At 40.6% G+C, this 23890-nt stretch overlaps 1 protein-coding gene across 1 annotated transcript; it reads right to left on the reverse strand.

Moving 5' to 3' along the window:
* Nucleotides 1-3264: 3264 nt before the first annotated feature.
* On the reverse strand, nucleotides 3265-23541 carry RAC1 (Rac family small GTPase 1). The gene is made up of 6 exons (XM_075010268.1): nucleotides 23306-23541; nucleotides 11784-11855; nucleotides 11206-11323; nucleotides 6955-7017; nucleotides 5043-5202; nucleotides 3265-4886 (listed from the first exon to the last, which is right to left on the reverse strand). The coding sequence occupies exons 1-6, from the start codon at nucleotides 23338-23340 to the stop codon at nucleotides 4756-4758; spliced, it is 579 nt and encodes a 192-aa protein (XP_074866369.1). The 5' UTR covers nucleotides 23341-23541; the 3' UTR covers nucleotides 3265-4755.
* Nucleotides 23542-23890: the final 349 nt, after the last annotated feature.

The following is a 23890-nucleotide window of genomic DNA, read 5'->3' on the forward strand; positions in this document are numbered from 1 at the left end:
TTGTCATTTAGAGCTGCCTTAAGTCTCCCCATCAGTTCTGATTCAGATTCTTAGGCTGTGTCTACACAAGATAAACTTGAATTTATTGATTTTGTAATTCTGGAATTAAGTTCAGATTTGACCCTCCTCACCTCCCCCACATGCTCCTTACAAAGTTGACTCATTGCTACCACACTCAAGCAGGGAGCTGTCCCACAGTTCCCTCATAGCATTCTGGGTATGCTTGCTGGTTTTTGACATCTTCCCACATTGCAGTTTCCTCACTCCTCTCTCATGCTAAGCAAAAGTCCATTTCTCCTGTTGGAAGGAAGGAAAAGTAGGGCATCCACACAGAGTGCCAAAAAAGTTTTTAGAGAAATGTCTTTCTTCTTTAGCTAAATTCTCAACTGGCCAGGCAGTGAGTATCATCCCCCTCTGGCTGCATCTAGTCCCTGAAAATAATACAGGGATCCTGACTGTATTCCCAGTTAGAAAAAAGGGACAGAAAAGTCTAGGACAAAAAGATTTTACAGTGACCTCAAAAAAGAGAAGATAGTCAAGTTTTTCAGAAGACAGTTGCTGCAGGGGAGAGCCTTTAGCTTTCCTGTGCAATGACTGTTCTCAACTAGCCAGCCACATTGTTACATGTGATCCCTGAAAATAATACAGGGGTCTGGACTGTATTAAAGTTAGAAAGAATTTTTGACTTTCCCCTTCACTACAGATAGTGTCAACACAGGTGATGTCAGTGAAATATCACACAGTGAACTTAAACAGGAATCTCAACTAGCTGTCCCCACTGTTTGAGGGGGGCAAATCTTAGCCACTGGGGGGTGGAGGGCTTGATGACCCCCCCACCACCCAGCAGCACAAAGCTTCCAAGGATCAACCATGGGGGAGACTTCCCCAAGGCAGTAGCAAACCCCCAACTCCCTTAGTTGCTGGGGGTGGAATGGAAGACACCCCCCCCCCCACACCCAGCAGCTGCACTAATAGCAAAGGATGTTGCTGAGGCTTGCAAACAAATATTAGCCCACAGCCACAGGCTTACTGCTTCCACTTTGAAATTCAGTCCTGTTACTGGAGAGCAGTGGCCAGAATGGAGCACTGAGGGGCATTGTGGGGTACATACAGGACACCACTGGAGGTTAATAAATTCAATTTTAAGACCTGACACTTCCAAGCTGGCCTTTAATTGAACTTCTGCATTCAAGCTTGACACTATACCTGTCAGCTAACTGCAATTTTGGAACCTTAAGAACAGTGCTTCCAACATTGAGTTTATGGTATTTAAGTGAAGAGAGTCACATGGTAATATCAAACTGCCTTAAATGTATCTCATACACTAGACAGCCTTAGATGTATTACAATAGTATCACAAGAAGAGTAAAACACTTCCTTTGAGTATCCCTACCCCCTGTGTAAAGTTAAATCTTACTGGCAGCAGATCATAGATTGTTCCTGGGCAAGTCCAGGTGTAACTTTTATATCCATAGGTAGCTTCAGCTCACTTTTGCAGACACACACGTATCTGGACAGTGCCCAGTGGCAGTCTGAGCAGGAAGTTTGGAGGTTTTCCAGTTGGACATTGGTCAGGCATTACTAATTTCAGATGTGAAGTGCATTGTGAAATCTGCCTCAGAGTGGCCCATCAAAAGGGGGCTTCCTAGCTCCAACAGGGCAGGGGAAGGACAGGACTTTTCCATCTACTGGATCACTGCTTGGGCTGAGAAACCACACACATCCAGCTCTGGATACTGTACTTGCCCCAAGACACAGCCCCGGGCTCAAGAGCAGCCTGAGTTTCCTGCAGCTGAGAGTAGGGGCAAGGGCTGCAGGGCTAGCTGCAGCTGTGTGGAGAAAGCAAGTGTTGTTCTTCCTAAACCAGTAAGGACTGGTAGCAAGCAGTCCCTAACTCAGTCCAGCTCTGAAGTGAGCATAGCAATCCCTTAACCTCCCCCGTTTCTTTTTTGGTCAGGACCCCACAAGTTACAATACAACATTTCAGATTTAACACACCTGAAAACATGAGATTCACCAGTTTTCAAGTCCAGTGGCAGTGAACATAATGGCATAATAGGCCATGAAGTTGATACGGCCTTGGCACAGGAACAAACAAAATCAGAGACTGAAAACATACTGGCCTAATGGTTAGGGCAGGCACCTTGGATGTAGGAGATGCAGGGACTTAAAATTGGTAGCTCCCACAATCCTCAGACACTGGAGTCATCATAATGCAGTACATTGAAAAGCTCCAAAATGAGAGATTAAGACTCCAGTACAGATTAGGTTATACCTCCTCCTACTGTGCAGGGACTAGTCACTCTTGGTTCGTGAGCAGTCATGTTTTGCTTTAGTACATGTCAGGGATATGTCAAATACAGGACCTAAGTAAAATTTGTCCATATAAAACCATCAAGGTTCTACAAAAATATAAGCATTAAAATTACTTGCAGCCCTCCAGGAAATTAACGTTCCAAGGGTCAGGTAAGAAAGGTGCAGTGCTGGCTCACTCTTAGGAACCTTCCTCCTTAGTCTGTCTGGTTTATTGTTTATAATGCTCCTGGCATCAAAGTACAGCTACTGATCACTCCTACTTTTTATCAGACAGGAATAATTAAGTATATAGCAGGAGAACTGAAAGCTGCTGCAACAAGGTAATGAAGAGCAGAGAAGGAGACAGGGTAGACAGCAGTGGTCACAACCAGGGACGGTGTCCTCCCATTAAAGGATGCTAAATGTGACAAAGGAATGATAAAAGCTATCCTTGATTTTTGTGCACACCTCCCATTCAGCAGTGAGATAAACGGAGGCAGTAGTTACAGAGTTATACTCCAGCCTACAAAACAAATTCAGGCCTCTTTCCACAGGAATTTGAAACCATGATCTGAAGGGTAAGATGGCTGTCCCATATTAAAAGCTGCAGTTTTCAAATCACTGAAGCTTTAAATTTGCAACCACTGAGAGCTAGAGAGACTAGTAGCTGCTGAAATACAGATCAATGCAAAGTAGTAAGACAAATGCAATTTTATTTGAAAGGTCAAAATGTTGCATCCTACAAACAGTAAGAAACTGTCATGGCTAGTTCTCTGGTCACTACCCCAAGAACAGTTTTCTTTATCCCTAATTCCATAACATCCAGCAAACTCATTTGTGATCAAGACCATGTACTTACATATTTGTGAAAGACAGCTACTTGTAAGCCACTCTGCTGTAACTAGCAGCACAGACTTCCGCAATATAGTTTTAAGAACATCTAGACAAAAATTCAAGCATGAACAATGATGTGGTTCAAGAATTTATTAAGTCGTACATGCAAAACATACTGCTAACAGCATGAGCAAAAGATCAATGTAAAAACGTCACAATTTTGTAACTTGATTTTTAAATTTTGTTCTAGTGGTTGAAAGGGTTTAACATTGTATTCTTGCCAGTGTTTCGGATGTACAGAACATTGTTAGCACTAAGTTACTGAACCTCACAGACCCAAGTTACCATTACCAGATAAATCAAGGTGATGCACACGTTGGTGAGCTAAAGCAACAATTGTCTGCATTAAGTAATGTTAGTGTTGGGATATCTGGCAAAGTGATGTTTGACAAGGATCGTAGTTTAAAGTCTAAAATATCAAAATTACTAAAACTTGTAAAGCTGTTTCACATGATTTTTACACCTAATCACTAAAAGACTAAAGAAAGCCCCTCAGAAAGCATGTAATTTACTGGGTCAGAAGTAACAGGAAAATAAGGATAGGCTTACACTTCCTAATCTACAAAAAAAACCCACAAAACGCTAATATATCAGAATGGTTTCAAAATACAAGTCATATTGTTCAATAAGAAGAAATTCTACAAGAAAAGCATTACTAAATATAACATCTCTGGGAATGACCAGTTCAAAGTTGTTCTATGAATGCCCTACTCGAAAATAAATTCAAAAAAAAACTTACCTATAAACACCAATGTATCTTTCTTCACTTCTGCATATTTTGTGACAAGTTAATTTTACTGTTATGGTTTTACCTGTGACAAAAATCTATTCAACTTAACCACTCAGTTGACAATGTAGTGTAAATTGGTCTGTACAATGTCAAAATACTGTCTGGCAATTTCACTTGATCAAAACCAGATGTGTTTCACTTACCCATCACTATACAACGCGGTCAAGAGGAGTACACTTCAGTATGGCTATTTTTAAATCACAGCAGCAAGAACTGCATTGTAACTGAGCCCTTACTAGGGATAAAGTATTTTATTGTGATTCCAAGGTTGTCAGAGTCAATTATCTTCATCATTTAGGAATGATATAAAATGCTGCACAACCACCATTGGTGGAGAAATTGCTTAATTCATTAGACTGCAACATTTTCCTAAGGATACCGTACTGTTACACATCTGTGAAAAACTAGAGTTTTGCATTTCCTACAGACATTAGTCTTCATAAAGACAAAAGTCTTTAAATAGTTTGGTGCTTAGTGTTTATAGCACAACAATGCAACTTAATTCAGTAGATAGTTTGGCAACACAATGTGAGCAAGAATAGGACTTTAAAAATAAGGCTTTACATAGGGTTGCAATTTTTTAGGATTTCACTTTTAGTAGGATTTGAAAAGCATCTCATACATTAAACAAATTAAACCATGAAATTGTTGATGGATTCAAAAATTTTAAGGAAGAGAACTAATTTATAACAGGAGAACTTGGCATTGGATGTGACTGCTCCCTTGTTCTGAGCAAAGCACACAAGGTTCAGAGTGGGGGTGGGGCAGGGTAACATTTAGAGGACCAGACATTTTCTCTTCCTCTTCTTTACAGGAGGGGGACAGAGAACTGCTCGAATAGCTTCATCAAACACTGTCTTGAGGCCTCGCTGTGTAAGTGCTGAGCATTCTAGATATTTCACTGCACCTGCAGAAAGCCAGGAGAGTTGCAGTTATAAAACAATTCTCTACGTTGTGCCAAATATAGAAAACACTGATTTTAGTAACTGACTGTCAAAAACAGAAACAAGGGTCAATGTAATTCAGTTTAAAAAAAAAAAAAAAAAAAAAACACAACACAGACCAATCTCTTTTGCCATGGCAAGGCCCTGTGGGTAGGTGATTGGAGTCAATTTCTTCTCCTTCAGCTTTTCAATAGTATCTTTATCATCTCTAAGATCAAGCTTGGTACCCACTAAAATGATGGGAGTGTTGGGACAATGGTGCCGCACCTCTGGATACCACTGCAAAATAAAGATGCAAGTTTATATGTCTGCAGTAACTTTCATCTAAGCTCCTCTGCACATTTACAAATCATGAAAGCCTCCAGTAAGGTAAGCAGAAGTGTGGGGCAAAGAAAGAAATCAAGGAGAGATTCCCCCAGAACAGCCCTTTCCTTCCCTACCCACAAGACACAAGTGACAGTTACTCCATCCAGACAATTGGAATGAGTGGAAATGTCTTTCAGGGTTATCAAAATGTGATACCAATGGTTTGCAGGGAAAAAAAAAAATTAAAGCCCTGCTGTGCTCAGGAGCGTAATTAAAGACACAGGTACCCCAGCAAAGATATAGTGGGCATTACCAAGATGGAGGGGTGGCTGGGTGGGAAGAAACACTCCATCATGTCTTTCAGTAAACTATACATTTTATAAAAATCAACATGCTCTTAGATCAAGTTTTCGACCACCACCAGAACTGGCCATTTTTGCATACACATTTCCAAATTCCTTGCTATCAAATTTGCGCCTCATCACCTGACATCTAAAAACAGGTATATAAATTCCAAGAGTTGTGTATTTTCTTTAGCCACTGCCTTCTATTTCATCATTTTCCTAGCCTATCAGTTTTGTCAATTCCACATCAAGAGAAAAAGATTCTGGTTTCAAATGTAGCAAGACCACTGAACTCCTAAAAAGATCTGAGCTTTTAACAGTAAGCAGCTGAAAGCAGCAAATTTCTGGATTTCTCCTTTACAGGTAAATCACAATTGTTCAATCACAGAGACATAAGAACACCCACACTGGGTACACATCTCCCAAAATCCTGTCTTCCAATAGCGGCCAATGCCATTTGCCTCAGATGGAATGAACAGGTCAGTAAATGATCCATCCTCTCTCAGCCATTCCCCATTGATGGGGAACAGAGGCTAGGGACATTATCCCTGCCTGTTACGAAGGACGGCTGTTAGCCATGAATTTATTAGTTCTTTTTGAACATCATGATTATCTTGGTCTTCTCTACATCCTCTGGTAAGGAGTTCCACAGGTTGATTTGCATTGTGTGAAACACACTTCCTTTTGTTTGTTTTAAACCTGCTGCTTGGGTTACAAGGAGTAAATAACACTTCCTTATCCACCTTCTGTATACCAGCACAGACCTCTATCATACAACTTTCAGTCATCTCTTTTCCAAACTGAAGAATCCCAGTCTTAATTTCTCCTCATAGGGCGGCTCTTCCATACTCCTAACCATTTTGTTGCCCTTTTCTGGACATTTTCCACTATATCTTTTTTGAAATGAGGAAACAATATCTGCATGCAGTAGTCATGATGTGATCATGCCATGGATTTAGACAATGTGGATGAAGTAAATATCTTTTATTGGACCAACTTCCAGGGGTGAAAGAGACAAGATTTTGAGGTGCACAGAGGTCTCATCAGATCTCTGCAAGCTTATAATCTGCAGCTCAAAACCTTGTCTCTTTCACCCCCAGAAGTTGGTTCAAGAAAAGCTATGACCTCACCCACCTTGTGGGTCTAATATCTTAGGAATAATGCTACTACAAAACTGCAAACATCGTTCAATCATGTAATTTAAATGACACCTGCTAAACTCCAACATTGCTGATGCATCTTAACATAAGAATTTCATAGCACTGAATATATGAACATAGTTTTTCCTTCAATTCTTGTATAGCAAAGAATACAGGCTGTGCCCTAGAAAACTGTAGTCAGTCTCTCCAATGAAAGCTGAGGACACTAGCTCAACACTTACCTTAGCACGGACATTTTCAAAGGATGCAGGACTCACAAGGGAAAAGCAAATTAGGAAGACATCCTGAAAAACAAATGCTGAGTTAGCCCAATGCAGTTTCCACTGGAGAGCATGGTATCATCTTTAGTGTAAAATACCATTCAGCTACTGGAGGCATCTACTCAGAATAGTTGTGCTAGCAACATATTAGCATTTCAAAGTTTTACTCCCAGCACATAAGCTCTTGCTAAGTTATTCAGGCACTGAAAAAATAGTAGACCCTTGGAAGAGCCCATGACAGTCTGACAGAAGAAGCAGAAAAATCTAATATAATAATAATAATATAATAGTATGAGAAGAGTCACTTGAATTGCAGTGGGGAGGTGATTTAACGTGCTAGTGTGAGCATAAATACTAGCATGTGTTACTTCTCCGTTACTTCTGAATGCAAATCTTATCAGTTTGGGGAGATTTTTCTGGTCTGAGGGAATGGGGAACAATGTGAACTGTTGCTATGTGACATCACAATGTCAGCTGCCCAGCATTAAACAACTACTTCTATGTAAAATATTCTTAATCCATATAACCAGACATTTTCGTGCATCCAGTAAACAGTTCAAAGATCCCTGCTGTTGTGCACAGATTAAGGCTTAGTCTACACTAGGCAGGTAAGGCAATTGCAGATACGCAAGTCTAGCTAAGACAACTGCATAGCCAGCATCGACTTATCTGCAATCAATTTACTTGTTCTGCCCTAAGTAAAGAAGGCCCTCAGGAGAAACTCTCCCATCAACCTTCCTTACTCCTCCTGCTAGCGAGGAGTACAGGGGTCAACTTCCAACCCTGATGGGATGCTGAAAATTGACCTTACTGGGAATGCAAAATCTAACCCTGGAAGATTGAGCCTGAGCAGGTCGATCTTTCAGGCAACGTAGACACGGCCTTAGTGAATCCTGCATGAGTTCTAAAGCTATTATACAGAACATTAGTGTGACACACTTGAGGATTTTCCTCCTCCCTCTCAGCTAGGAGCAGCATGTTATAAATCAAATCAATAAATAATCCGGAGTCCAAACCATTGTTACTAGCCCAGTCTTTGTTTTGGTGATTGGACCAGAGAAAGAAGGCCTTTAAAAAGAGAAGTCATCCCTCTTGCCTTGCAGTTGAGAATGATTTCATTATTAGGAAGGGATTGTGCGGGGAGGGGTAAAAAAAGAGCTAGGAAATAATCCCCACAAGAAGGTTACTGTGCAAATGCAACAAAATATAAATGCCAAAGGCTAATAAACTTTATATTATACTGACTGTTTCTAAACATTGAGAAAGTTTAAATTTGGTTAGCTAGAAGATTAATTTCTTAACTGGGTCATCTGAAGATAACTGCAATCCTCCTATGTAAATCTTATGCCCGACAAAGCATTTTACAAAGCTCCAGCTCGCCTTGACCCATTGGAGTAAACAGACACCACCACAAGTTCTTTAAGGAAAATCAGAGACATTTCAGATTGTTAGTTGATTGTACTGCATTTCAAGGCTGTCTGTTAGGCCTGCTTCTGACATCAGCACTGCTAAGCACTTGCAACCCAGTCCTTCATGCATCACCCCAGAAAGTTTCCACAGCCGTGACACCAAAAGAAGATAGACAGACAATATCACATATTATGATACTATGGCCACTGCTTCAGTTTTCCAATTCTGCAAGTTTATGGCACATTTTGCAGGTTCAGTTTCTCTCTTTACTAATTCCAGGTGACCAAATATTTGAGTGTACAGGAAGTTCTGTGGATTATTTGCAAGTTCCAGTTTGCCCTCCTGTACTAAAAAAAAAAAAATCTAATCCATAACAGGAGGAGACCACTGTTTCAACTACATGTTATGCACAAAAACCTACTCTTAAAGACAGCAGTGACTTAAAAGAGGTCTGGTAGTAGGGGATGCTCAGACCTATAAAGCAACAATAGCATCCCAAGAGTTAGACTTTAACATCAAGGTAACAGCTATTGTTTAGTAAAATATGGGCCAATTTATCACTGTATTATTGTGAGAAAAACAAAGTAACAGAACTTGGAACTTAAGTTTATTGAAAGTTTTACATACGGGAATTTGTTGATCTTTCAGAGTGGAAGTTAAATTATCATTGGTTCCTTCAACCTAATAACGGTATGAGACAAATTAGGTTTAGGAGCAACTTTAATATAAAGTATGCTATTACCTGACCATTTTTTCCTCAGGATTACTATTCTCACCAATCCGCCCAATAATCCTGAGGAGCTTGATCTGGGTATCCCACATTTCACCTCATGTAAAAAGGGCTTGTTATAAAAATACTGAAAAATTGCTTATTTTCTCATTTTTACCATATAGCAAATGGAATATAAATAAAATACTTACATTTCAGTGAGCCATACAAACTAGTCATTATCTGTATGAAGTTTTATCTTATATTGACTACGCTAATGCTTTTTTGGTAGTTTGCTGCAAAATTAGGCAAATATCCAGGTGAGCTGATATACCCCCTGGAAGATGTGTACCCCCAGGACAAGCATACCCCTAACTGAGAATCCCTGTGTTACAAGAAAAAACAAATGGCTAAAGTGATGAGAGTCTCCTAAACAAGCCTGGGAGTTTCACTTGCATATAAGATACTAGCTGGATTTTTCTTCATCACAGAAGCAACGAATTCTGAAATTTTGTAGTGACCACCTATAGTTGACCGGTCAGTCTCTAGCCCCAGGATTGAGGAAAAAAAAAAAAAAGCTTTACTGTGAGGATCAGTGAGCAGGGCATATGAATGAAAACTCTGAACGAAGACAAAAACTACAATAATTCTAAGCTGGATTTCACTGAGTGAATTCTAACTTACTCAGCACAGCAGTAATATTAAATTACATAAGAGATGAACTAATTTTACATGTTAACAACAGAGAACACGAAACAGACTTTCAGACCATTTATAATACCAAGAGAAAGCTGTAATAACTACAAGTTTAATCACTTTCCTCCAGCTGAAGGACAGTTCTACAAATAAAGCCTAGCTCAAAACAAGAGCACTGAATTTGGCAGAAAACAGCTTCAAGAAACTAGTACAGTAGCCCCTTGATTTACACGAGGGTTCTGTTCCCATGCACCCTCATGTAACCCAAATGTGACATAAGTCAGGGGTTGCTTTCCCTCCCCCCAGTGGAATGCACGTTCTACAGCTGGGGAAGCAGCAGGAGCAACTGGGGTTATGGCTTGGGGGCGGGGGGGAGGTGAACCGGAGCTGCGCGTGAGGGGGCATGGGGGTTGAACTGGAGCCACGCACCAAGGGTTTGAAGCAGGGCTGGGAGCACCTGTGTCTGCCACTTCCCCGGGGCTCCAGGCCGGGAATGCCCATGGCTGCTGCTTCCCCGTGGCCTGGTTGCAGCTGGGAGAAAGCCAGCCCCCCCCAGTGGGGGGTGATCTGGAGTTGCGCATGCGTGGTGAACAGGGCACGGGGGGAGCGAGATTTTGAGTTGCGCTTAACTCATGTTAATTTAAAGTTAGGTGCAACTTGAAATCACGCATTTCGAGGGTTTACTGTATCTAAAGAGATAAGCTGAGCTGTGATGGCAGTTGCACTTTGACAGAACAGAGAAGACTACTTCATCTTTCATATACATGAGAAATAAGGTGAGGTTTCTGCAGATTCAGGATTTAACAAACTGCAAGCAATGAAGCCACAAATACATTTCCCCTAATGTTATAATTGAAATCAGAAGTGTATCATAAATACTCTTGGTCTGAAATAACTTAAGAGCTATAATACACCCCATGAGTTCTAAGAGTGTAGCTCTTTCACATTTAATATTGTTTGGCAAATCAAATGAGAGAAGCTGAATGACATCAAGTGCTTAGCAGTGAGTGTCAGACTGCAGCCAAAGAGCATGCCGGAAAACCAAATCATGCTTTTAGCAGGGATCCTAACCTTAATCAAGAGATTTGCTCCATTCATCAAATTTTTTTCAGGTAAATATTCTAGTCCATTTTGGGGATATCACCACACACAAAGCCAGCATGACTTGCTGTGTGAAACATAAATATGGGCAAAGATTTGGATGTCTCCAATTACAGACAGTTAAAAGATCCAAGTATTCAGATGTCACTTGCCACAGTTAAACTTTACTGTTAAATTTGATATTTTAATTTAAGGACGTGTTAAAAATCTTAGTATTACTCAAGAAAGAAGCAGACATGTTTAGGGCTCTTCATGCTATCCACATCCTTTCAAGTATCTCAAACTGTAAGTCTTACTGTTTGTGGATAGGATAATGGACGTAATCTGTCGTAGTCTTCTTGTCCAGCTGTATCCCACAAACCCAGGTTGACTGGTTTTCCATCAACCATTACATTAGCAGAGTAGTTGTCAAAGCTACAGAATTTAAAAAGAAAAAAAATCGTTGAAGTGTTTCCTGTGAACAACAGCAATCCAATAAATTTATCTTTTACCATAAACTACAAAGGTGGAGGAGCTCTTTCATAAAGTCCTAATCACCAAGATTACAGATGAAAAGGTCAAACTCTGGTCCATGTATCAAATGTAGCCCCAGTTCAAAGTGATTAGTGAGCTGAGTGGAAGTGAGATGATCAAAAAACATACATTAAATACCACCATGATAACACCACATCTGACATGCACCACCCAATATAAAAAGTTAGCATAAAAGTATTTATAAATAAATCTGGATACTGAATGAATTTTTTATTACAAGAACAGAAGGTGATATTTTCAACTGATTTGCACAATTAACCTCCCCCCCTCTTCCCCCAACAGTGGTTAGTATAACGACTTTGACATAAATTATTTAATAAGGATTTACTGACATACTTACACAGTGGGTATGTATTCGCCAGGAAATGCATTGGTTGTATAACTGATGAGTAGGCAAGTTTTACCTACAGCACTGTAAAAGAGAAAGTTTATTCATGGCTAAGCGCTCTTTGTCACATGCAAGGGAGCATAAACACCCCTTCAATAGAAAAGTTTAATTTTGTCACTTAAAGGGAGATAAAGCCAAAATGTGAACAGTAAGTGCTCAATGTTCTGTGACCATAGCTTTCCAAGAGTAAATAAACCAGACAGATGATAAGCTCCTCAATGTCAGACAGATCCAAACAATAGGCACAGTCTAAGTTACAAGACTGGATTTTGCTAAAAAGTTTGTGTCTTAACCAGACAGCTTTTACTGGTCATTTGACCAGTTTCACTCACTGAACATTACTGTGATAACTACCATTAGCACAACACCAAATTTGTAAAATTGAAGGCCTATAGCACCATCTCCCTTCATAAAACTAAAAGGTTTGTTATAGCTTCTTGACACCAGTTAACTTTTAAGACACTACTGCTAATTTCTTATCAAAATGTCATTTTACAGCAGCTGGAGAAAAAGCCCTCATACGCCAGAATGAGATCCTGTGCATGATAGCACTTCTTCAGAAACCCAGACATCTCATAGAAAAATCAATTAACCTAATACTATCCTAACACTGAATCCAGGTTATCACTAAGATTTTCCCATAAAAATCTCCAAACTTCAGATAAGTTTGGGAAAACCTATGCTCTGGGTTTCTTTGAAAGCCTGATAGCCAGGCCTCCTTCTCCACAATATTACCTAAACTAAAATATTACATCTATGTCTATACTAGACAGAAGTCAACTGCTGATATGCAATTGCAGCTAAGCCAATTGCATAGCTAAAATCAATTTATCCACGGTTGAGCGTTTCTCTCTTCAACCTTCCTTATTCCTCACCTCTTGCAAGGAGTACAGGGGTTGACTGACGCCCGGGAGCGTCATTTTGTGGATGTGTGAAATGAAACCCTGGAAGATCAACCCTGAGGAAGTCAGTCTTCCGCAGTAGTGTGGCTGTAGCCTAAGCAAGAGAGCTGGTCTTTGTTAAATTTCTATAAACAAGGATTGGGATAATTATATTTGACTGTACAACTTTTTTCTGAGAGAAATGAATACATCAATTCCTAAAAATTGGGTTTCTAATGCTTAAGAGCTCTTCTATTCCTGATAACTTGTCCATCATTTGGAGAAGATGATGTCACAATCAGTGCTGCAGAGAAGATAATCAATGCCATGGAGGATTATGTTCTTCTTGATGGTTTCTCCTTACTTGGGAGGAATGAAATTCTATACAAAAGGCAAAGTATTTTCATGCAGGTGTTTTATCACCATACACTGATTGCCCAAGATATATTAATGAGCAGCATTTTAATCCTTGCTGTGCCTACAAATACAAACTTCCATCAGTATTATGCTCTCCACACCTGCTTGTCCCCTGCCCTCACAGATCTTGAATTACCACAAACAGCTGATTTGTGGTGTTCCAGCTCTGCGAGGGAGGGGGAGAAGTAAGAAATGCAGCGCCCCAGTCCACAAGAGGTGCATGGAGGAGAGAGGCAAATGAGGATCCAAGGGCCACAAGTGGAGCTGCCGTAGGCTGCCTGTCAGCTGCAGGTTGCCCACCACTGTTCTAAAGCATTCTGAGTTTATGCCCATTCTATCAACATCAATATTGTTGCCTGGTTTGTGGAAGCATCTAGTTCATTTAATGTAGTTTTCCTTTTTTCTTTCGCAGGGTAAACATACCTTGTTTGAAATATTTTTATGAACTTTGGAACAGTCCACACCGACTCTTGCTACTCGCCATCTCTACTGATTCAACAATGAAAGCAGGTTAGGTTAGACCCCGTGCTTTTGCCAGAGCTAGAAGTTATAGTGTACATCACAACTCTGCCTGAAACAATTTCCTCCAAAAACTTTTAGGGATTGTCTATACTAAGCAGAAGATTGACTCTTCTGGAGCTCAGTTTTGCGCACATGGTGAAGACGCAGCAAAAAATTAGTCTCTCTGGGGTTGGCAGTCGACCCCTGTACTCCATGCTATTGTGTGAAATAAGGGAGGCCAATGTGAGCATATAGAGACTAAGTCTTCAATAGGGAACTATGTCAATTCCGATACGTCAGTTCTAGCTACGCAATAATACTTTGATAGCTTGACAAACTATTCAATACTTCTCAGTGACTGATGAAACTAGACTCTTCAGAGAGGCCATTGTGATTTCCCCATACTAGAACTGTTGTGGGGAACAATGTATGTAAAGTGAATTTAAGACGAAAATCACTACGTTCTAAATATTGTAAACATTTGTACAGCGTTCCCAGATAGTTGGAAGTAGAGAGACATGCACTGAAAACCAGAGGTCATTGTATTACTTTAATATCATTACGCCTATTGAGTATTTTTAGATTTCCATACGTGTAAGAGTCTCATAGTCCAGTATAACAACACTGTCAAATGGGATATTGTGAAGAGTATGTAGAGACCTGGGCCTTTCAACGTGCCTGAGAACAGGAACAGAATGGACCCAGATTATAAATAAAGCAAAGCTTTAAATGCTAAGTCTAGACCTACACTACACCAATCTGTCAACAGAAGATACCATCAGAAGATATCTTCCGACAAAACTTATGTCAATAGACTGAGGCCACACACAAAAGCGACTGCTTGGCCGCTCTCTCGACAAAACAGCAAACTGGAAGCACAGCAGACAAGGCTGTTGACAGAGGGGCCCCTGGAGCATCCACGCAACTTTTTATCAACAGATTCTATCGAGAAAAACACTCTCTGCCTCATGGGGATGAGGTGATAGGCTGCTGACAAAAGTGCTAAGTTCTGTTGACAGTATGTCAACAGAATGCATTTTGAGTGTGTATGCTACACCAGTTTTGTTGACAAAACCGTCTAGTGCAGATGTGGCCTAGATGTCCTGGGTCAACAACATCCCTTATTCTACAGAAGGCTTCCTTAGGACTAGAAGAAAATACTGTTTTAAGATTCAACAGCATGTTTTACCTCATGCCCCATTCTCAACAGATCCCATAAGACATCAATAGGTATAAAAAATTTGAATATAAAATTTAAGATAACTGATTTGATAAATGTTGAAAGGAGTATTCCATTAAATATTTGCAACAGTGAATGAAGCGCAACTTTCCATTCTCACATCTTCCCCTCCACCTCACTATGAATTTGGAATGGTGAATTGTTGTCGGTTACTTAGATCATCCCAGAAAGGTGGTGCTGAAAGACTTCATTCCAGGCTTAAAAGAATTAAAAGACATTCCTGGTGCTATAAAGCTACATTACAATCAGGCACAGTCATTAAATCAACAAGAAAAAACAAGTTCAACAGTCTGGTGTTTCTGACGTGTTCCATTCTAGGTTTCCTGCCTTGATAGCCTCTTGGCTTTCCGCCCTGTGAATCAGATTTGTATGGTTACCAATCTCAGGAAGAAATCTCTATACCTGTCTTTGTTCTGGTAACCTACACTACATCTATTCCTCACCTGCTATTTTAATATTATGTTAATACACTTCATTTCAAAAGTGCTTCAAGAAGAGGAAACTTCTAGGGAAGAGCTGTTAGCATACAGTGAGGGGCAAACCCTTACACATTTCAACTTTAATTTAATCTATATTAATCCGTCCCTAGAGGTTTTTAAAGTCCTGGCTTGACAAGGTCCTGGCTGGGATGACTTAGTTGGGGCTGATCCTGCTTGAAGAAGGGGGCTGGACTAGATGACTTCCTGAGGTCCCTTCCAGCCCTATGATTCTATGAATAGAATGACTAATTGAGGGAAATCTCTAGCAACTATTTAACCACAGCTCTGGCCTTCCAATTCAACAAACAGAAGTTAGTAATATCAGGAAATATAGTCAGTAAATCATGAAAAGTTTGAAATTACTTTGAGAGAACACAGGCAGGTGGGTTAAGGTTAGGCTTCACAGCCTTCCACAAAACATATTACCCCAAGTTTCCCAAGACTCCATTAAACCCCTATTTGTTTCCAGGTGCAATTCAAGGTGTTGACTGATCTATAATACTTCACGTGGTTTGTATCCTGGAAAGCTAAGGACATTTTTCTTTGGCCATATCTATATATCTAGTTTCTGGAAGTCTTACACAACACTAGATCCAATTTAAGCAGGGTTAGATGGCACTATGGTAAAAATGCTGGTTGATAATCTACAATAATATTCACTGCAATTTTAAAACTACTGGATCTGCACAGGCAGCGATATGACAGTTGGAGGTTTTGCAGTTGAGAACACAGCACTTGTTTGCAACCATGGCAATGGAGGCCAACTGAGGCACTTAAATGTCCTGGAAGTGGTAGAATCCTCCTAGAACAGCTTTTGGAATTTATTCCTCCCACTAGTCCACCTGAAGCAGAGCAACAAAGGGTCCTGTGGCACCTTATAGACTAACAGAAAAGTTTTGAGCACGAGCTTTCTTGAGCACAGACTCACTTCATCAGATGCATCTGATGAAGTGAGTCTGTGCTCAAGAAAGCTCGTGCTCAAAACTTTTCTGTTAGTCTATAAGGTGCCACAGGATGCTTCGTTGCTGTTACAGATCCAGACTAACATGGCTACCCGTCCAATACCTGAAGCAGAGTATGACTCTTCTCTTTTCTCAGACTTCATGTGGTTTAAAATAGTACAGGAAACTTTCAGATCATTGACATTGGTCAAAAAGCTATGTAGCATTAAAACAGGAGAAAAAAACCTGGAAACACTACAAAAGGAGTTTATTTCAAACAATCAAGCATTCTATTCTAGTTGTTCTGAAAAACAAACTTCTTTCCCAAAAGACGCTATTGAACAGCCTCAGAAATCTACCGAATTTTAACTTTTAAATTCCTAAGTGTGGTGTAACACCACCTCCCCAAATTCCAGTCCCTCTCCCTCACAACCTCTCTAAGTGGTTCCAAAGTTGACAGATTGCTATGGGAAAGACTGAAGTAGTCAACATAATGAAAGTTCAATACCCACAATGCTACAGGAATGCTTCAATACCAGAAACAATTTAGAAATATTTGCACTAAACCAGAACAAGCCCACTGTCTGTTTTAAAGGGATATTTCCACGTTAATTTTCTTTTAAATGTCCTTTGTTCTGTTGATACCTTAGATAAACTGAATGGGTTATTTCTCACTATTTACTTACTTCACTGAGCTTAGACAATAAGCTAGGACTGGCTTTCATGCACTAGAACAATGCTATCATATTGATTTAAATCCAAGCAAAAAACTGATTATTTTTAAAGTTCACAAGTTTCTACTAGCTGTTTTTAAAAATCTTTTGTCTAAGGTTTTGTTTATACTCTGTAGCTTTTAGTGAGATGAGGTGGGGAGGTTGAGAAAAGTCTTCACCAGCTCTTTTGCACAAGCACAAGCAATTTTTTTTTTTGGGGGGGGGGGGGGGGGGGCGCGGAGGTTTTTTGGTGGGGAAGGAGTCAGTTTAACCTCTGAATGACAAGAGATTGTTCAGTTGCCAGTGCAGACACACACAGGGCTTATCTACACTACCACCTTCCTTCGAAGGAAGGATAGTAATTAGGGTGTCGGCAGCACTTCATTCAGCAAATCCCCCCCCCCCCCCCCAGCCCAGGGCGGCACCTCCAAAGTTTTAAACTTTGAAGTACCAGCACGCATCCAGCCACAGCTCACCCGCCAGTACTTCGAAGTGCCAGGGCAATGTCGAAGTCCCCTTACTCCTCAAAATTTGAGGAATAAGAGGACTTTGACGTTCCTCCGGCACTTTGAAGTACCGGTGAGTGAGCCGTGGCTAGACGCGTGCTGGTACTTTGAAGTTGTGGGCGGGGGGGGTTGCTTAATGAAGTGCTGCCTATGCACAAGAGCACTTCATTAGTAAACTCCCAACACCCTAATTACCATCGTTCCTTCAAAGGAAGGTGGTAGTGTAGACAAACCCTTAGAGTAATACAACATTGTTTATTCTTACCTAAACTGCTCTAGATACTTGAGCAGGAAAAACATTTTTAAGCATAAGAACCGTAAATTTGGGGGCTGCCCCAACTAATATTACTAAATTTAAGGGTTAGTAATTTCCACCTGGGAGGTTTTGTTTTGTTTTTTTAAAACAGTTAAGTTATAAACCTCGAAAGACAATTTAAAATAGAAAAGCTAACCATTAACTATCAAATCAAACCTACAATAGCTTTTATTTATACTAAAATAATCGACTGCCAGTCAGTGAAAATCTGATGTGTGTGTTAAAGAAAGCAATTTCAACTGCATTCACTAATGGTAAACCACTGATTCACTGTTCCATTTGTAAGTATACATAAAGAATGACAAAAACCCTTAACAGTACAATGAGAGGCCTCACTGTTTCTGTTGTGCCTAGTAATCAGTTTGCAGAACTGTCCCCTCTCATTAGATGAAACCGCTCAGAATTCCAGAACAATAAGCAGTTACTCCTCTAACTGAAACATCTAAGCAAGCCCAAAGGAAAGCAAAATACTCTGCTAAAAATAACTTGCACCAATGCTTTTGTAACATTCTCATCTTCTATAAGAATTTCTTATAAATAATAAAGTAAGTAGCAGAAGAGTGTTCTCTGTATGCTGTCGCACATTATGTTGCTGTGCTTTTCTAACAAATTGTACGACCAATAAATATAGTTCAGGAATGAAGTCTAAGGCATAAATAATCAGGTACACATATGGTATGTCAAAGACAAAAGTGTCCATAAATGTTGAGATTTAGCAGTACTGATAACATATACATTTATATATACTTGTTTTGTTTTTTCTAGCAAAACTTGGGAAAGTATATGTATAAATGAGATATGTGAACAACACACAAATTTCTATTTTACATGTAAGCAAATCAGGATCTCCCATTTTAAAATAATTTTTAGATATATTTCTTCTAGATTACCTGACAAGCAGATACTTTAAGAACATCAGCTAGTTAAATGTCAAAACACAGGACTATATAACTAGACATGGAAAAATGCAACTATAGATTTAAAGGGCTATCAGAATATTCGTGTCACTTTGAGACAGCTAAGTTCCTGAAGTACATGCATTAAAAAATGCACGCAAATTTAGTAAGGTCAGACCTTTGTACAAAAGAATATGCAAAATTTAGGCAGATTTACTCCATTTTGATTTTCAACAAAGGGAGAGAAGAAAAATGAATATTGTGTCAGTGGAATTATACCTATAAAGAACTAGGATATTTTAAAAATGTGTTGTATACTTTTTGTTGAATGAGCCACCATACACAACATGGTTTCCTTCTATTTAACATTCTGAAGTATTTTTCAAAGGATGGAAAACAGCATTTAAATTTCTTAACAGAAACATTAAGTCTGGCAAATCCTGTTTAAATACAATTTGCTATGTCAAGCTACTGATTTTTTATAAATGGAAACCATTTGTAAAATGTATAAAAACCTAACCTATTCATTAACCATGTCTATTGTACACAGCCACATTTTTAAGTATTGTTATGGTTATTTTGTAAATTAATACTTTTTATAATACTTTTTGTATATAATTTGTTATACTTGTTTGCTCTTTATTCATCATACTTAATAAAAATAGAAAAAAATTGGCTAAGAACATAAGAGCTGACATACTTGGTCAGACCATTGGTCTACCTATCTAGTATCCGCTCTTGAACAGTGGCCAGGACATGGGCTTCAAAGACAATGTACAGAATGGAGCAGTTCTGGGGTGATACACTTCTGCCTTCTGGCAGGGGGGAGGCTGAGGCTGTCCCTGAGCATAGCTTGCATCCCTATGTTGGCTAATAGACTAATCCTTCATGAATTTATTAATAGCTATCTTATTTTTTTTTAAGCCCAAGAGGACGTCATTCTTTCAGAACATTTAATACATAGACAAAATGTTCATGTTAATAAATTTATTTTTAGGCAGAGGACTAAGGTGTTAATCTAAAATTCAAAGTTAATTTACTCTAATTTTATTAATTTAAGCTAAGTGAAAGAATGATCTGTTAGTATTCCTAACAATATAAATGAATACAGCACTATAAGGCTGTGTCTACATGTCAAAGTCATCCAGAAATAAAAGGAGTTATTTTTAAATAACTTTGGCAGGGGCCAAACAACACAAACACTATTTCGAAATAAAACTGAAATAGCAGGTGCATTATTTTGATTCCTGTAAACCTGATTCCATGAGGAATAGTGTCTATTGCTATTTCGAAATAACACTATTCCATGTCTTAATAGTACCTATTTCAAAATAAGCCATAATGAGCTCCAATAGCACTATTTTGAAATAGTGTTATGGACTCAGAAATGATATTCTGAAATAGCTAGATGTTATTCTGAAATGTATTTTGTGTCTGGACATGTTATTTTGAAATATCAGATTTGGAAACATCTTATTTCGGCCTAGTGGTGCCTTGCAGACGTAGCCTAAAAGCCTGTCAGGACATCTTTCTCATGCAGTGTAAGCAGTAAGAGCAAGTTAAGTATCTCACCTCAATTTTGAAATTCAACATTTGTTGCATGTTATTTTAAAAGCTGTTCAAATGTTAATGAAAACTAATTATATTCACGTAACATGAAAAAAACATTCAATGACACAGGACTAATCATGATTTTTTCTAGCTGTACTTATGCTCCTCATTCTATCTACACAGGGATGCTGTGATGCCAATTATGCTTAGACTACACTGGAATTTTTGTTTCCACCAAAAAAAAAAAATCAAACTGCACAAAACAAGTCTTGTTTTCCAGCTGGCCTGTGATGCTCTGTGAGCTCTGACATCTAGTAAGAAAAAAATGCTTCCAACATTCTAAGAAGAGCTTCCCATTATAAAGCCTATTCATCACTCAGCACTAAAATAAATCAAAAGGGCCTATCACATCATATACACCTACTAACATGTTCTTTACAAAGAGAGTCAGCAGCCTTGCATAAACTCTAGCTCAATAAGGCTGTCCACACTTACAAAACACTTCAAATTGGCCATACTAATGGCCAAATCAAAGAATACTAATGAGGTGCTGAAATTAATATTCAGCACCTCATTAGCATACTGTCAGCTGCAGCACTTCAAAAGTGATGCAGTTCGCTCACCCACGGCTTGTCTACACAGGTCCTTTTTGAATGGACCCTGCCAGCATCAGAATAAGGGGATGTCGAGCTGTGGGTAAGCAAACAGCGGCACTTTCGAAGTGCTGAAGCTAACGAACATTCATTTCAGCGCCTCATTAGTATTCTTCGATTTGGCCATTAGCATGGCCATGTCAAAGTTTTTTTGAAAGAGCAGACATAGCCTAAGGCTGTGTCTACACCAGCAAGTACTTTTTGGAAAGAAGGGGGCTCTTTTGAAAGATCCTGTGGAACATCTACACTCAAAAAGTGTTCTTTCGAACATGACACTCCTTTCGAAAATCGCTCTTCCACTACTGCTTCAGGAAAAGCACCTTCTTTCAAAAGCTTCTTTTGAAAGAAAATGGGTGTAGATGTTCTGCAAGTCCTGTTCTTTCCAAAGAGCCGGGGCTGTGTGGACACACTCTTTTGAAAGAGCATATCACTCTTTTGATCTGCTTTTTTGTGCATGGACGCACTCTTTTGAAAGAAGTTCTTCGGAAGAGATCTTCCAGAATGGCTTCTTTCAAAAGACCTCTGTAGTATAGAAATAGCCTAAGTGTTCCCTGTAAGCTGCGCACTTGTGCTGCTGCTCAGGAGAAATTCAAATGACATACAGCTGGTTGGCAAAACACCCACAGTCTTAGGTTTTGTGTTTCTATTGGTGGTGCACATTCACACATGCCGTAGTGCACTTTTAAAACATATTCCAGAAATGAGTGGAAAAGACTAGAGGGGAAACATTGGGTTCAATCCCATTACAAATAATAACCAAAAGTTATTTCAATTACAGCAAGACACCATAGGTATATATTGTTCTTCACAGACAATTAATATAGCTCAGTTTGTGAGTTTTTTGCATTATAGTAACACCTACAGGCTCCAGTTAGGACCAGCACCTTAGCTTATTAAGTACAAGCACAGTAAAATATGATCCTCACCCAACAGAGATTACTATCTACTCTGACTTTATAATCTAAATTTAAATCTTTGGCTTTAACAGCCTGTAAAAATCAATACACTGAACTACTACTGCAAATGTTTATCACTACTATAATGAATCATTTTAAAAGAGAAGTCAGAGATATGTAAGTTTTATATTCAGTTACTTCATCAGTACCTTTACTGTGCAACTTCAAAGTAGGAAAAAAAACTGAACTATACATGACAAACCTAATTATGAAGTGGGGAAAAAACTATGCTCATTGCTAAACCCACTGTGATTTTGAAGCAGTCAGTAAAATAAGGAAATAGCCACTTCCTCAAGTTAACATTGCTATCTCTTTGCTAGCGTCAAAATGGAGCGCACACGCACTCACGTATCTGAAAGGATATTATTTTTACAAGCATAAAAACTAAGTATTAAGTCACCACCTCATTATCCAAATTTGGGATACCTGTCCACCACATAAATCCAGACATCAAAGGCCCCCGCCTTTCACTAATATCTTATGGGAATCTGGAAAACCCACCATTTCCTAGAAATACTGAAGCCATCACCTTATCCATCTCTTCCATCCCCCCCTTTTACCAAGAGGGACAGAAAGACCACCACCTCTGCACAGATATCCTACCCAGGTGGTTTTCCTTCTGCAACAACTGCAATACAGATAGATCTCCCCACATTCTCCCACAGCTCTGAAATAACCTGCTGCTGCCGCCAACACAACACAGAACACTTCACACAGACACCCCCAATTAAGGCTGGGGAGGCTCTTTCTATCAGTGTTCTCCAGTACTGGGCTGAGGATTAATCAATTTCTGGCAAAAACAACGAGAAGTCCTGTGGCACCTTATAGACTAACAGATGTTTTGGAGCATAAGCTTTCATGATGTATCTGACAAAGTGGGTCTTTGCCCACAAAAGCTAATACTCCAAGAAATCTGTTAGTCTACAAGGACTTCTTGTTTTGGAGGATACAGCCGAACACGGCTACCCCTCTGATACAATTTCTAGCAGTTATGTACAACAGCACCTACTTCAGAAGCAGGCGCTGCCCTTCCCCCCGGGAGTCCTGGGGAACTGTGGCGGAGCTCTGAGTAGAAAGTTTGGGTGTGGACGGGAGTGGGAACAGCGGCGGACGGACACCACAAGAAGCGTCCCGCCCAGCCACTCACGCGGGGAGGCCTGCCCAGCCACCGCACGGAGAGGGAACGGAAACCCGTCGAGAAGGAGAACGAGCCCGCTTAGGCCACCCCACGCCATGAAGGGGCAAAGAGAAACCCCGGGAAGGAAGGCGGCCCGCCATGACCACCCTGACGTGTAGCTAGAGGCCCGCCCCCGCCATTCAACGCGGAGAGCTACGGAGCCCGATGGAGGAGACCCTCCGCTGAGCGGGAAGGGAGGGTGTGGTCGGATCCCACCCGGGAAAGAACCGCGGCGGTCCGGACTTACCCGTCTCCCACCACCACACACTTGATGGCCTGCATCGGGGCTGCTGTGGGGCCGAATCGCTGCGGCTCCTGCTTCTACCTAGCGGGGAAGGTCCGTGAGACTCGGAGCCGCGGGTCTGCACCAGAGTCTGGCCGCCTCCGCCCTCAGTGCTGGAAGCGGGGATGAGGCAGCTGCCACCACCCAACGCTGGGAGAGCGGAGTGCTGCAGGGAAACAGGAAGCGACCGCTCCGCTCACTTCCGGCCTCCCAGGCTGCCCCGCCCGGCCGGCCAGGCAGCCTCGGAATCCTTCGGCAACGCTCGGCTTCCCTCTGCCCACGGCGGCCGCAACCGCGTTGGTGTTCGCCAGCACTTGACTCACGGCGGGCTCGGCTTCGGCACCCTTCGGGCGTCCCCGGCCGAAAGCCGCTAGACGACTCGAGATTACTCAGACTCGTCCGGGAAGGTGGGGGCGGGGCAAAGCTGCCCTCTGGCGCCGAGCGCCTTAGCGTGACCGTCGGTATCTGGCCGTTGGTCCTGCGACCTGGGATCCCGCCATCGGGCCACCGCACAGAGTCACATTTTCAGGGCGTCGCACCGCAGTCTGA

Source organism: Carettochelys insculpta, chromosome 16, assembly GCF_033958435.1.
Source record: "Carettochelys insculpta isolate YL-2023 chromosome 16, ASM3395843v1, whole genome shotgun sequence".
Classification (NCBI taxonomy): domain Eukaryota; kingdom Metazoa; phylum Chordata; order Testudines; family Carettochelyidae; genus Carettochelys; species Carettochelys insculpta.

Excerpts from the sequence above, each read along its gene's own strand:
- RAC1 (XM_075010268.1), bottom strand. The coding sequence starts at position 23,340 with ATGCAGGCCATCAAGTGTGTGGTGGTGGGAGACGG. Across the intron at positions 11,856-23,305 it reads TGTGTGGTGGTGGGAGACGG|TGCTGTAGGTAAAACTTGCC; the intron begins GTAAGTCCGGAC and ends TCTCTTTTACAG. Across the intron at positions 11,324-11,783 it reads GGCGAATACATACCCACTGT|CTTTGACAACTACTCTGCTA; the intron begins GTAAGTATGTCA and ends TAAATTCTGTAG.